The sequence below is a fragment of the Podarcis bocagei genome (genome assembly GCF_964188305.1).
Source record: "Podarcis bocagei genome assembly, chromosome: 16".
Lineage (NCBI taxonomy): Eukaryota > Metazoa > Chordata > Lepidosauria > Squamata > Lacertidae > Podarcis > Podarcis bocagei.
Window position 1 is genome coordinate 22,340,074 of NC_138142.1, and position 15,211 is coordinate 22,355,284.

At 46.6% G+C, this 15,211-nt stretch overlaps 1 protein-coding gene across 1 annotated transcript in view; it reads right to left on the reverse strand.

Annotated features, from left to right (window-relative positions):
• Positions 1-15,211, reverse strand: part of LOC308575577 (uncharacterized protein) — a 30,893-nt gene that overhangs the window by 14,263 nt on the left and 1,419 nt on the right. Inside the window, exons 2-9 of the mRNA XM_081174329.1 lie at positions 13,937-14,268; positions 10,938-11,099; positions 7,124-7,163; positions 5,436-5,572; positions 5,233-5,324; positions 3,210-3,437; positions 2,142-2,266; positions 583-886 (exon numbers count right to left, since the gene is read on the reverse strand). Coding sequence (XP_081030455.1) covers positions 583-886; positions 2,142-2,266; positions 3,210-3,437; positions 5,233-5,324; positions 5,436-5,572; positions 7,124-7,163; positions 10,938-11,090 — 1,079 coding nt within the window. The 5' untranslated portion in view covers positions 11,091-11,099; positions 13,937-14,268. The remainder of the gene's footprint in view (positions 1-582; positions 887-2,141; positions 2,267-3,209; positions 3,438-5,232; positions 5,325-5,435; positions 5,573-7,123; positions 7,164-10,937; positions 11,100-13,936; positions 14,269-15,211) is intronic.

Sequence of the window (15,211 nt, forward strand, 5' to 3'; positions counted from 1 at the left end):
ACTGGGAGATGGCACTAGGGATTAAACCTGGGACCTTCTGCATGCAGAGCAGATACTTATACCCCTGAGCTATGGCCCTTTTGCCAACCTAGATCATCGATCATAGAATCATAGAGTTGGGAGAGACCACGAGGATCATCAACTCCAACCAGCTGTAACGCAGGAATCTTTTTGTCTAGTGTGGGTCACAAACTGATGGATCCTGATGTTAAGAGTCATGCTCTACCAACTGAGCTATCCCTTGGGTCTGGGGCACTCCAGATCGTTTATTTATTTTACCACATTTATATCATAAAAATTGTCTGCCGCTTGAGTGTAAAAGCAAACATACACGGCCTCAAAGTTCAGTGATTGGCCAGAATGGGCAGCTGCACAGAAACCCAAAGCCCTCCCACCTTCCCCTGGCAATCCCACCAGCCCTGGGATCTAGTACTCTCAGATATTTGCGTGTGATCCAACCAAATCCCGAGGCACCAGGGCCTACGCAACCCAGTTTTCCCATCTGCCCACTCCTCTGCTCCCACCTGGGGGTGACACAAAGCTCAGGGACAGCAGGGTGTGTGAAGCAGCCGTGAGTTTTAATGACCACACGCCCCCAAGGATTTTTGGAGCGAAGCTGTGAATGTCCCCGAGTTGCTTGCATGGTTCCATTTTGCCAGGGCAACCTTGCACTCCACATATTCTTTCATTCTATGGTTCATGCACAGGTCATCCTTGAGGCGATCCAGTTCCTCCAGGGTGATGTTGTTGCCACCGCACACAATGATGACCATGGACTCCAGATTGCGGGGGAGTTTGCACTCCTTTTGCAGCGTTTTGATCAGCCCACTGTAGATGACTGCCAAGGTCGCCCCGCACGCTGGCTCCACCAGGATCTTCTCCGCGTCTGCAGGCAAAAAGGGTCATTTAAATTCCCTCGATGTTGAATCATAGCATCCTAGAGCTGCAAGGGCCCCTGAGGAACATCTAGTCCAACCCACTGCAACGCAAGAATATGCAGCTGTCCCTTACGGGAATCGAACCTTCAACCTTGGCATTATCAGCACCATGCTCTAAGCAACTGAGCTATTTCTCCTCACCATTAGGGCATGAATAATCAGTAGTAGAAATAATTCACACCATGTGTTTGAAGTGCAATATACCACTTGATCCTCAAAAGAGGATTGGACAAATAAGAGGATTGGACAAATCAATGACTACTTGCCACAATGACTATTCTCTGCCTCCTCGGTCAGAGGAAGCAATGCTTCTGAATACCAGTTGCTGGGAGCCACAGAAGAGGAGACTGCTCTTGGGCTTGGGATCAGCTTGCTGGTTTCCCACTGGAGCATCTAGTTGGCCACTGTGAGACCAGGATGCTGGACTAGATGGGCCTTTGGCCTGATCCAGCAGCCTCTTCTTAGATTTCTATGTTCCCTTTAAACAGTCATGACTTGGGATAGCTCCATTGATAGAGTATGAGACTCTTAATCTCAGGGTCATGGGTTTGAACCCCATGCTTGATTCCTGCATTGATTGGGGTTGGACTAGATGATCCTCGTGGTCCCTTCCAACTCTACAATTCTTTGATTCCCCCAAAGAATCCTAGGAGCTGTAGTTTGTTGAGGGTGCTGAGGGTTGTTAGGAGACACTTTCCCCCTCCCAGTTCTCTAGCGTGGTTTAACAAACAACCCTTCTTCCAAGGGAATTCTGGGAATTGTAGTTCTGTGAGGTGCCCCACCAACATTCCAGGCCCACTGAGCATGTTCAGTCCTAAGTGGGCAGTTTTTTGGAGTTACTCCTAATCTCCCCCTGCCCCGCACATTAAAGAATGTTGTATTTCTGAGAACCTAGGGATTTGTCTAAACCTGCTGGTGCCTCCCCTCTTGTGAGTGGATAATGCTGAATACATATGGATTTGATTCAATTTAATTATTTGCATTCCGCTTCTCCCAACACCCAGGTTAATCTTGCAGCAGCATTAAACCTTAGCAAACATGTCAACAAATGCCATCATATCAAAAACACTGTTGTATAAGGCAGAACAGACAAATTCAGCAGACAATTCATATAGATCACAGACTCAACTGCATTGACTATCCAGACTTGGAGAACAAGTTCACTGTGCATTAATACAGGATGAATGTCCTGCGAATACATACCCAAAAACTTCGGAATGCCTGCCACTGCCTCCGGGTCGGTGACGACCTGTGATATGACGCAGTGTTCCTGAGCCAGCTTCAAAGCTTCCTCTGCCACAGTAGCTGCCCCAAGCGTGGTAGCAATGCTGGACCCAGAACAGGAAAAGGAAGACCAGTGGGCTGGATTTTGTTGGTTGGATTTGGCTCAGGTGAACAATGTGTGATGACAATGAGGCTATATTATTTTTATTTATCTATCATCATCATCCTCCTCCTCATCATCATAATCATCTATTATCACTGAATCCCCCAAACAACTCTGTGAGGCATGTTAGGCTAACAGCCAGTGACTGGCCTCACCCAGTGTTCTTCATGGTCAAGTGGGGATTTGAACTCTGCTGCCCCAGGTCCAAATCTGACACTCTAACCGCTGCACTAGCTCCCAGTATTACATTGGTCATTTGCTCTGGCCTCAGTCAGCCCTCGCTTGCTTGCTTTAACCAACCCAGGGAGTATCAGCCTCCTCCTCCGTCTCAGCGTTGCTGCTTATAAAACTCCACAGGGAAGAGGATGGGGACAAAACTAGGAGAAGGTTGGCTCTGCCTGTCATTGGCTATGGCGCCCCCTACTGTTGGGCTCCCTGTCTTCCGCCCTACCAGACCCAATGGGCACCAGCCCACATCAGCTGTCACACTACCAGTAGTGGCTCCTGCCCTGAGGTAAGGGGTAGTCTTTTACCCTCCTAAAAGGTAAAGGGACCCCTGACCTTTAGGTCCAGTCACGGACGACTCTGGGGTTGTGATGCTCATCTCGCTTTAATGGCCGAGGGAGCTGACATACAGCTTCCAGGTCATGTGGCCAGCATGACTAAGCCGCTTCTGGCAAACCAGAGCAACACATGGAAATGCCGTTTACCTTCCTGCCAGAGTGGTACCTATTTATCTACTTGCACTGCTAGGTTGGCAGGAGCAGGGACCAAGCAACGGGAGCTCACCCCATTGCGGGGATTCGAACCGCCGACCTTCTGATCGGCAAGCCCTAGGCTCTGTGGTTTAACCCACAGCGCCACCAAAAGTGCCATGTGCTCACCTGGTAATTTTGGGAAGTGTCACCAGCTCCCCCTGTTTCAAGGCAGCATGGAAGCTGTGAGCTCCCCAGGTCTCCATGGCGATGATGGGTACGTCGTCCCAGCCTGCCTCGCGGAGGCCCTGGATCACCCCACAGAGCATGCCGCCCCCTCCGACAGAGAGAACTATCACTCCAGGTTTGGACTCCATCTGCTCCTTCATCTCTGCGACCATGGTCTTGTGCCCTTCACTGCAAAGCAGAGGGGACCCAGAACATCAAAACCAAATGTCAGGGGTGGGAAAGAGAGAGCTGGGGGATGGGGGCGCTGAGAGAAGAGCACACTCAAAATTTCTCATCATTTTTATTGATGAGGGGGAGAAATCTGGTCTTTTCCTTTGTTGCAGGAAATCCCTGCCATATTCTCTGCTCCCTGCCCCCCACGCCCCAGTTGAAATTCCAGGGCATTGTGGGAGGGAAAAAATGGCCACCAGGTAGCCAAAATGGCCGCACTTTGGTTCAGGTATAACTTCAAAATTGCTAATTTGGTACTGTTTCGAAGCTGAATGGAGCTGAATTTCTCCACCATTCCAAGTGGCAGAGGGCAGAAAGGGAAGATTTCTGTCTCTTGTTTTTAAAAGCTCTTATCTCCTCTCTTCCCCTTCTTAATATTCCTCTTATTTACAAAAGATGTGTGTCTCTCTTATTAAAAAAATATATTTTATTTTAGTTTATTACCTGCCCTTCACCCTAAGGTGCCTGGGCAGGTTACAACAATATAAAGCACATTAAAAACAATGTTTAAATCTTTGAATTACAACAACAGAAATCTAAGGTGGGTTCTGAAAATATACCGTATTGGCCTGAATATAAGCCTCACTTTCCCCCCAAATTCCAACCGCAAAAAGTGTGCTTTATAATTGCAACCTTACGGTATGCAGCCAGGAACGTGGGGCAAACAAGGACCAGGAGCGCAGCAAATCAGTGCCTGCCCCGTGCATAAGCCCCCATCCTCTCCCCCAAAGGCCGGGAAGGGAGAGAGCAAGGAAGGGGAAAGGTTGCCATCAAGGCAGCATGGCTCCTCCCCCCCCCCCCAGTATGCAGCCAGGAGCAGCGAGGAAGGGTGTGGCTTATATTCAGGTACTTTTCCTCCTCCCCCCCCCTCCAATTTTAAAGGTGCAGCTTATATTCAGGCCAATACGGTACATTTCAAGTGTCAAATGTCAGGGCAAATAATATAAGATGAGAAGAGCTTGCTGGATCAAGCCAATGGCCCATTTAGTCCAGCATCTTGTTCTCACAACAGCCAACCAGATGCCTGTGAAAAACCCACAAACAGGACATGAGCTCAGCAGCAACTCTTCCCTCCTGTGGTTTCCTGCATTAATGCCTCTGGCCGTAGAAGAAGAGTGCATAGTAGCCACTGATAGGCTCCTCCTCTGTGGATTTGCCTGATCCCTTTTTTATTTTTTACTGTTTCATATTTATATTTTATTGATAGTTTGGAAGTGAATTCAAGTGAAAAAGAGAAGAAAATAAGATCTTTTAAAAAAACAAACCCAAAAAGAAAGCAGAGGAAAACCAATAACAACGAAATGACAGTAAAATTTAATTAAGGTAACAAAACTATATAGTGTTCAGTGGTACTTTGGTTCTAGAACGCAATCCATTCTGGAAGTCCGTTCAAGTTCCAAAACGTTCAAAAACCAAAAACTGAAAGCAGAAGCCTCAATACGGAAAAGTCAAAACGGAAGCCGCGTTTCTTGTTCGACTTCTGAGGCGTGTTCGAAAACCAAGGCATTTGCTTCTGGGTTTTCAGCTTTTGAGTTCTGAAACGTTCGACTATGGAGGTATTTGAAAACTGAGGTACCAGTGTATATGTAAGTCTAATCCCCTTTTTAAGACATCTATGCTGGCAGCCATTGCTGCTTCCTGAGGGAGGGTGTTCCATAATTTAAGCACAGTGTGAAAAAGTCTTTTTTCCCATCCATCCCGAATCTTCCAAAACAGATGTCCACTAGCTCTCACTCACTCATACATCACATACCTGATGAGAGGGTCACCGAAGGGAGGCACAAAGGTCCAGTCAGAGTTTCTCTTTACCATCTCCTGGGCTGTGTTCTTGCATTCGTCCAGCGTCTAGAGGAAAGGAAGTCATGTTATTGGACTAGGATTCTAAGAAAGATTTGGTGTTGGGTTTTCTTAAGGCTTCCAACATTTTTTTCTGCTGTGATAACCTCCCAGACCTACCTGCCCAAAGCACACCGTGGCTCCCTCGTCTTTCATGCGCTCCACAGTGAAAGCTGGCGTGGATTGGGGCACGTAGATGATAGCTGGGATCCCCAACAGTTTGGCGCAGTAGGCCGTTGCGAGGCCGGCATTCCCAGCTGGAAGAAAGCCCATTTGACACCACATGATGCTAGACCTCATGAGGGTTGTCCCCATTCCTCAGCCATCCAAGGCGTACAACACCTTATGTGTGTTTGAGCAAAAAACCCAGAAATATAAAGAGACGCAGAGCAACTGCATTTATAATAATATGAAGTTGGTCATGTCCATTAAGTTCAATGGGTTTCCTTGGAGTATAACTAAAGGTAAAGGGACCCCTGACCATTAGGTCCAGTCGTGACTGTCTCTGGGGTTGCGGTGCTCATCTCACTTTATTGGCCGAGGGAGCCGGCGTACGGCTTCCGGGTCATGTGGCCAGCATGACTAAGCTGCTTCTGGTGAACCAGAGCAGCGCACGGAAACGCCATTTACCTTCCCGCCGGAGCGGTACCTATTTATCTACTTGCACTTTGACATGCTTTCGAACTGCTAGGTTGGCAGGAGCAGGGACCGAGCAACAGGAGCTCACCCCGTTGCGGGGATTCGAACCACCGACCTTCTGATCAGCCAGTCCTAGGCTCAGTGGTTTAACCCACAGCGCCACCCACGTCCCATGCAGTATGACTACTTCTGGATATAATCTAGGGTGTCCTGCCTAAGGTCATCTAGTTTGTGGGAGAGGTGAAATCCGAACTGGGGACTTTCTGATTTGCAGCTCAGCCTCTAAGCCACCATACTGTTGTTGTTGTTAATTAAATTTTTATACTGCCCTATACCCACAGGTCTCAGGGCAGTTCACAATATAAAATCATAATCTAAAAACACAAAATACATAATAAAAATAAGAACAACCCAATAATTCCCTGCACCCCTTTTGCATTTAGACTGCCAGTAGTTTGGTCCCCAAGGCTGTTGTTGGCATCTGTATAGGCACAGTAGGGTTGGGCGAATTGGTCCCTTTCGGTTTCTCTCATTTTTCCAAACTTGGGTTCAGTTCTTTGCATTTCCATGTTGGCTTGTGGAAACATTTTTTGAAATCCTTGCAAAAATTCACCAGCCTTTTAGTGTGATTCCCCCCCCCCCTAATGTACACATAAGACGAGCCTGGCTGAATCAGGCTAGTAGCCCTTCCAGTCCAGAATCCTGTTCTCACAGTGGCCAATCAGATGCCTCAAAGGGAAACCCACAAGCAGGGCACAGGCAATTGAGCCCTCTTCCCACCTGAGGTTTCCAGTAACTGGAATTCAGGCACATTACTGCCTCTAACTGTGGAGCTAGAGTACAGCCATTGTGGCTTCATATTCTTTTTTGCAAAGCACTTTTGCCTAATGCATTTTTGCCTATGTTATTTTCACTCTCTCACACACAGACATGCATTTTTATGCCCATTCCTTAAGAACTGCGTAGCAAAATTCAGAAAAGTGCAAATGCCAGAGGGCGGCTCTGGTTTTGTTCTCGTATTATTTTGGAAAGTGAAAGTGAATTTTGGAGATTCCCCTTTATATGCAAACTCAATTGCAGGTCTCCTCCATTCCTCGTCTCGTCTAGCCATTCTCCAACTTGGAGCTAGCTTGCAGAACCCTGACATTGTCTACAGAAAACTACATTACCTGAGGCGGAGACAAACTGCTTGCTGCCTTTTTCGGCCATCTGTGAAAGCAAAAGAAGATGAATGTGTGAACAGAAGCCATCTTAACCCCACAGCAAAAACAACCCCACGCACCCACGGTTCTTTCCAGGCAGGTCTGGACCAGATTCTGCCCTCCTGACCTCATAATGAACGTTTGCAGAATGCCCAAAGAACTCTGCTAGATCAGAGCAAAGGCCCATCTAGTCCAACATTCTGCTTCCAGCACTGACTAGGTCCCTAAGATTCCCCCCAAGCATGCTATAACTCTGTTAGTTCTTCATGAAGAGCTCAGCTTTTAAAGCCCCCATTTAAGTCAGGCAGTTGACGGAGGGTGAATCATGCATGTTTAGTGCCCAATTTGATTCTTCCCAGAAGGAGCCTTTCCCCCAAACAAAGATGGCAGCTGCCTGAATATAATTGATGTTTTGAATATTTAGAAATGAAATGGAAAGCAAGCAGCCTTAATGTTTTTAGATGCAGAGAAAGCATTTGATAATGTCTCCTGGGACTTTATGTTGGAATATATTAGCTATGGAGACATTTTTATAAAAGGAGTTAAGGCAATATATATAGAGCAGTCAGCAAAATTGATAGTAAATAATGTGTTAATGGAGAACTGCAAAATAAACAAAGAAACTAAGCAAGGCTGCCCACTGCCACCTTTATTGTTTATATTATTTTTAGAGGTTTTGGTGCCAAGAATAAGAGGTAACCAAGAAATTAAAGGAATAAGGGTAGGACAAAGACAATACAGTATAAATTAAAAACATTTGCAGAGGATGCGGTGATATCTGTAGGAGAACCAATAGAGACAATTCCAAAAGCACTAGAAGAGATTAAAAAATATAGAGAAGTAGCAGGTCTTAAAATTAACAAAGATAAAATTGAGCTCCTGGTAAAAAATATGAATAATGAGAGGAAGAACACATTACACGATATATCTGGCCAAAGGATTTGGGGGGAGGGGAGTTAGATATCTAGTTGTATGGTTAACAGCAAAAAATATAAATTTGTACAAAGATAATTATTTTAAAACACCTGGGAGGATATGAAAAGAAATTTTCAAATATCAGGTAGAACAAAACTTTCATTGTTGGGCAGTGTCAACCATAAAAATGAATGTATTACCAAGGATGGTTTTTTTGTTTCAATAAATACTGGTGATCAGCAAGACAGGTTGTTTCAATAAATGGCAAAAATGTATTTCTAAATATATCTTGCCAGGGGAAAAAACCAAGAATAAAATATAAAATATTGATAGATGTGAAAGAGAGAGGTTTTTCCCTGCCAGGTATGAGATCATATTATGAAGCTTCCTGTCTGTGCTGATTGAAGGAATGGTTGTCACTGAAGAATCCACATATTTTAAACTTGGAAGGTCATGGTAATATATTTTGGCTGGCACATGTACCATATTTTTCGTCCTATAGGGCGCACCGGCCCATAGGACGCACCTCATTTGGGGGGGGAATGAATAAAAAAAAATTATTTCCCCCCCCCCGCCCTGGCTGCCGCCCCAAGCCTTGCGCTCACCTGCCCGAAGCACGGGGCACCCTCCGAAGGGCTCCCCGTGCTTCGGGCGACAGGCTGCCGCCCCAAGCCTCGCACGCTTGGCGGGACCTCCTGCCGGGCGCGCGAGGCTTGCAGACACTCGCCCAAAGCATGGGGAGCCCTCCGGAGGGCTCCCCGTGCTTCGGGCAACAGGGCTGCCACCCCAAGCCTCGCGCACCGGGCGGGACCTCCTGCTGGGCACGCAAGGCTTGCAGACACTCGCCCTAAGCACGGGGAGCCCTCCGGAGGGCTCCCCGTGCTTCGGGTGACAGGCTGCCGCCCCAAGCCTCGCGCGCTTGGCGGGACCTCCTGCCGGGCGTGCAAGGCTTGCGGGCACTCGCGGGGGCTGCAGGCTGCTGCCCGCAAGCCTTGTGAGCCCGTGGGAACTCCCACCGGGCTCACAAGGCTTGCGGATAGCTTCCTGAAGCCTGGAGAGCGAGAGGGGTCGGTGCGCACCGATGCCTCTCGCTCTCCAGGCTTCAGCGAAAGCCTGCATTCGCCCCATAGGACGCACACACATTTCCCCTTCATTTTTGGAGGGGAAAAAGTGCGTCCTATGGGGCGAAAAATACGGTATTTGTGGTATGAAAAGGTGAAAGTATATAAAGGATTTACAAACCATATAATTAGGAAAATTTTGTGTAGAGTATGGGACAAATATAAAAATGTATTTGAGCCAAAAACACCACTTTGGCCTTTGCCACTGGAACCCATAGCAGTGAAGAAGAAGGAGATGGTGGAAAATTGGGTAATTTATAGAAATTTGTTAAGAGAGGAAGGTGGAGAATTCAAATTAAAAGAAAGTAAGGAATGGTAACAACATGGATACAATATCATCATTTGAATGAAGTATTCAAAAAAATATGAAATGACCATTTGGGGGACAAGTATCTCAGTTAGAGAAAGAAACTGTAATGTTAAAGTGATGCCTCAAATGCATAAGATGTTATTGGAATGGGAGACAAAAGATGAACAAGTGAAATCTTCAATGATACATTGGGCAATAGATATTGGCCATAACATAGAAATGGAGGCATGGGAACGATTGTGGAATATAGATATAAAATTCACAGATTTAAATTTACAGCATGTTATGCTTTAAGAGAAAATTATATGAAAATGTTATACAGATGGTACTTAACACCTAGCAGATTGGCAAAAATGTATAAATCAAAATTGAATAAGTGTTGGAAATGTAAGGAGAAAGAAGGTACCTTTTCCCATATGTGGTAGTCATGCAATAAGGTTAAAACTTACTGGGAAATGATATATAATGAAATGAAAAGGATGTTTAAGATAACATTTGTAAAAAACAACAACCCAGAATCTTTCCTTTTAGGGATTATGAAATCAGAGTTACCTAAATAATATAGAAATTTATTTATGTATGCAACAACAGCTGCAAGAACGATATTTGCCCAAAAATGGAAAAAAGAAGTCCCGATGAGAGAAGAATGGCTACAGAAATTAATGGACTATGCAGAAATGGCAAAACTTACAGGAAGAATAAGAAATCAAGACAACAAACTTTTTATTAAGGAATAGAAATGGTTTATCGAATTTTTTACAAACAAATTGTAAACGGATTAAGACATTAGCAGGATTACTGTAAAAAACCCCTCACAGTTTCTAAAGCATATATGAAAATAGATGAAGAAAAGAATAACTTAAGATAATTGGGATGTGCAGGTAAAGATGAAAATAAATTTATGGAACCGCAGGAAGAGAGGGAGGAAAGATGGGGTTTGAAATGTTAAATTATTGCCGAAACGTTTATTTGCTCTAAATGGAAAATTAGAAATAAATAAAATAAATAAATAAAAAGATGGCACCAGCCAGACTGAGGAGGAGGCTTCAAGCTTGTGGCAGTGAGTTCCCTATCCGTTATGTGCAATATCACTTCCCACCAGAAGTTTCCCATCATAGGAACACAGAAAGCTGCCTTAACCTGAGCTACAGCCAATCCTAGGGCAATAGAGAAAATCAGTGAAAACTTTTGCCATTCTTTTTCATCATACATGGGAATGTACCATCTAGTAAGCCAGACAACTGGCTTGTTGTCTACACTGTCTACAGTGTTTTCTCTGCACTGGCTGGCAGCAGCTCTCTAGGGTTTTAGGCAGGGGTCGCCACCAGCCCCACCTGGACAGGCTGGGGATTGAACCTGGGACCTTCTGCACTCAAGGCAGCTGCTCTGCCACTGAGCTACGAGCCTTCCCCATATAGCCTTCTCCTTTCCTTACCACTTTGCAGTAGTTCCCTATGCCTCGTATCTTAAAGGAGCCGGTGGGTTGGGAGTTTTCGAGCTTCAGGTAGACCTTGGTACCAGCCAGTTTGGAGAGGTGGGGGCTGACCCGCAGCGGAGTGACCACGTGGAAGGGCTTGGAGGAGGCCATTGCGGAAAGCTGAGGGTAGAATGGGGATTAGGTACAGAATAAGTGGAAGAATTAGAGAAAAAAGACTGTTTTGCTTCCTCAAAACTTCGTTTTGACTCTTCATGGCTATGTAGTTAAAGTCCGTTGATATGGTCACAAACAGCCAAGGCTGTGAGTGCTGCGATCTTAGAATCTCAAGTCTCATTCTATTTAAATCAATCAAGTTTCTAGTCCTCATGCTAGAATTTCCCCCCCAAAGTGCAGGCAAGTCAAGCTTGCTGATGGGGTAAGACTCCAGGGGTCAGCAAACCTTTTCAGCAGGGGGCCGGTCCACTGTCCCTCAGACTTTGTGGGGGGCTGGACTATATTTTGGAGTGGGGGAAAATGATACAAGAGCACCACGAGCCCTGGTGGCTGCTTACCTGTGTCTTGGAAGCAGCAGGGGCTGGCAGCAGCGGGGGGGACGATAAGCGGCACGTGAAGGGGCTGCTTAAAATGGTGGCTGCTTGAGCGCTGCTGCTGCTGGCACCAACAGAGCCCAGCCCCCTTCCTCCTCTAGGCAGGGTGATGAGAAGCCAGGAGGAGGGAGGGAGGAGGAGGCACTGCTGGCGCCGCCGTGTGAGGGAGAGGGAAAGAACACACACGTGCTGTCGATCCACACAGCGATTCCTGGACCCTCCGTGGGCCAGATCCAGAAGGCAATTGGGCCTGATCCAGCCCGCAGACCTTAGTTTGCCAACCCATGGTGTAAGCTGTCCTGTGACTGCAATGAAGCTTCACTGCTCAACTCCTTGTCCCTCTTTGTGATTGGCTCTTAGTGCTGCGAATTTAGAAACTGAAGTTTCATTATTATTTTTTCAAAAAAGAAAACAAGCAGGTTCCTGGGCCTCGTGGCTAAAAACATATGTTTGAACATCTGAGTACAGTAATCCTGCCCCTTTATTTTATCGTCTTATGAAAAATCTTTAATAAAATCTTTTTTTTTTAAGGGCAGGAATGAGGAAGATTATGACAAAAGGGACATTGTGCATATCATCAATTTGCATAATTTAGATACGTCTCAGAATTCATCCGAAATTTTGATAGGGTGTTTTACTTTTAATTTAAAGAAAGTGTGTACAATCCTGCAGATAGACAGCTGAACTCTCAGCCTGCTGCTATGAATTGCTTTTTCGCACCCTTCTCCCTACCCGTTCTGCTCACTTTCACCTTGGCAGTGCCCATCTCTCCGTCTGGGGTCCTTACCTAGCTCATTTTGGGTGGTTGTGGTGGGGAAACTGCAGGGTGTAAAGGGAAGGCTCTCTACTGCTCCCCATATCACCTCCTACCCATATACTATATTAATGGGTGATGTGCCTGAAGTTTCCTATCTTAACAGCTGGGTTTGCACACATGCATAGCTCTTTAAAGAAAGCTGACATTCTACCCTTCACAGCTGTTCAGGCTTGGGGAGAGCGGGGAGCTGTGATCAGCCCCTTTCTTCCTTCCCTGCCAGACAGTGGATTTTGTTTGTCTTTCACATTTAAAAGGCTACAGACACATGCAGCTCTCCGGGTGCTCCGTGCGAGTCGGTTTTCCGGGTTGCAATTTGGCCACAGGATCCTGACCATGATGGAGAAGAATTCAAGGCAACTTCAGCACACGGCCCAGGGGTACTTCCGTTCTCATAGCTTGAAGTCATCGTTGGGAGTTCCCAGCTGCCTTCTGTAGTTCAGAAACGGACTTACATAGCCAGGCTGAGAAACACGTCTGGTTGAAATCCTGGGAAGTTATTCTAGGCTTGAGAAGACAGGCCTGGGCAGAGGGTGTTGCCTTATATCAGGTCAGAGGATTTGCTCCTCTTGACCCAGTATTGTCCACTCTGACTGGCAGCATCAGGTGGTCTTTCCCATCACTTGACCCTTTTAACCAGAGATGATAAGAGACTGAACCTGGAACTAGGGATGGGCAAATCTGTCCCTCCTGGTTTATTATTTTTCCAGTCATAAGTTCAGCTCTCCACACTTTGCATTTTTTTAAAAAGTCCTTTTAAAATTCACCAGCATCTTAGTGCTAATTTCCTCATCTAAATATTTGTATACCATTTTACTTCATATGCATGTATCTTTTTCAGCAGAGAAATCTCCCCTAATCTAATGCATTTTGTATATTGTTCCTCTAATACGTGCATTAATAGGCATACTTTAGCATGTGCATTTGGAGACGCATCACAATATTCAGAGAAGTGATGAATTTCCATGGACGGCTGCATTTCGGCTGGCATATTGTTTCAAAAAGAATGAATTAGATACGTTTGCCTTTGGATGCAAACTGAATTGAATTTGTGTCCCTCCCCCCATCCCTATATGAAACCTTTTTTAATTTATTGCATTTATTCTCCAAGGAGCTCAAGGGATGCAGTGTACATGGTGCTCCCTTTCCTCATCCCTTCCCCACAACAACCCTGTGAGGTAGATTTGGCTGGCCCCAGATCACCCAGTGAGCTTCATGGCCAAGTCGGGATTTGAACCCTGGTCTCCAAGATCCTAGTCAGACACTTGAACCACTATGCCACACTGACTCTCCAATAGATAACCATCTTTCCCTAGCACCCCATTGTGCTCCAAATCAACCCAAGACAGTGCTTTAACTTTCCCATCTACAGCACTGCTAAGACCTCCGAGTATAGGGCAGTATATAAACAAACAGACTCTCCCTGCAAGCGAATTTTCCGTCTTTACCTGAACCTCAATTATCCAAGTCTCCCAAGGATCCAAATTTGCAGTGCAAACAGCCTATACCTTGCTTATCTGAAGGCTAAAGGTGTGCATTACATCATGATGCACACTGTCTAGCAGACCTCCAGCCAGACGATGAGACGCACTTACTTGTTGAGGGTCTTAGAAGAGGCTTTGGAGCTTGGCTTGCAAAGTGGTTGGACGGCAGAGCTGGGTGCTTGCGATGGTGTTTTGGAGGAAGCTGCTGGTGGACTCAGAGGGGGGCTCTCCTCCTTCTCCTGGGGGTGGGCTGCCTGGGTGCTGTGCTTATCTTCACGACTCTGGTCTCATTGGGGGAATGCTGGTTTGTCTTGGCCCCACTTTATAAGCCGGTGGTCTTGGCTTGGTGCTGGCCACTTATGGGAGGCGTGGTGCACTCCCCACAACCACTGCCCTCGCCTCTGAGGTCATCTCCCTTCCTCTCCTCCAACCAGAGATCTGACCTAAGGGAAAGGAGCAGAATCAATGCTTAAAAGGATGTCAGCCAGAGGGGAAACAGGGAAGGGGTGTGTGTGATTCATTGCAAAAGGGGGAAAGCCTATTTCAGTCACTCCAATACCAAAAGAAGAGGAGCAAATGAGACAGACAAGGCTAGCTGGTGGAGGAAGGAGGGGCTGGGGGGACAGTCTGGGGTGGCTGCTTCAGACAAAGGGCCCCTTCACTCAAACGGTCCAGAACCGGCTCAAACCAGGTTGGCGAGCTGGGTCTGGAATGACGATGAGGCAGCGTTAGGAGTGAGGGGCAGGGAAACACATTGACCCCAGCAGATAGCTGTGTACACACCAGGCGTTGAAAGCAAATTCCCTCACACCCAAAGAATCCTGGGCACTGCACAGTGGTACCTCGGGTTAAGTACTTAATTCATTCTGGAGGTCTGTTCTTAACCTGAAACTGTTCTTAACCTGAAGCACCACTCTTTAGCTAATGGGGCCTCCTGCTGCTGCCGTGCCGCTGGAGCACAATTTCTGTTCTCATCCTGAAGCAAAGTTCTTAATCTGAGGTACGGGAGGGGGACGTTCCAGTCTCCTAAGATGGGGCATTTTGTAGGATCAGCAGAATGAAGGGCTGCAGCTTCTGCAGGGAGAGTGAACTATGAAAGGGAGCAAGAGAGAGAATTCACGAACACAGAAACACAGGCAGATGGCTTTTCCTGAGTTGGTCCATCCGGCTCAGTGCTGTCTATACTGACTGGCAGAGGCTTCAGACAGGGAGTCTCAGTTCTACCTGGAGATGCTGGGGATGGGAGCTTCTACATGCAAAGCAGTTGCTCCACCACTAAGCTATGGCCCTTCCTTTGGCAGCTGCCTTATACGGAGCCAAGCCACTGATCCACCTAGTTCAGTATTGTCTACTCTGACCAGCAGGAGCTCCCCACGGTTTTAGACA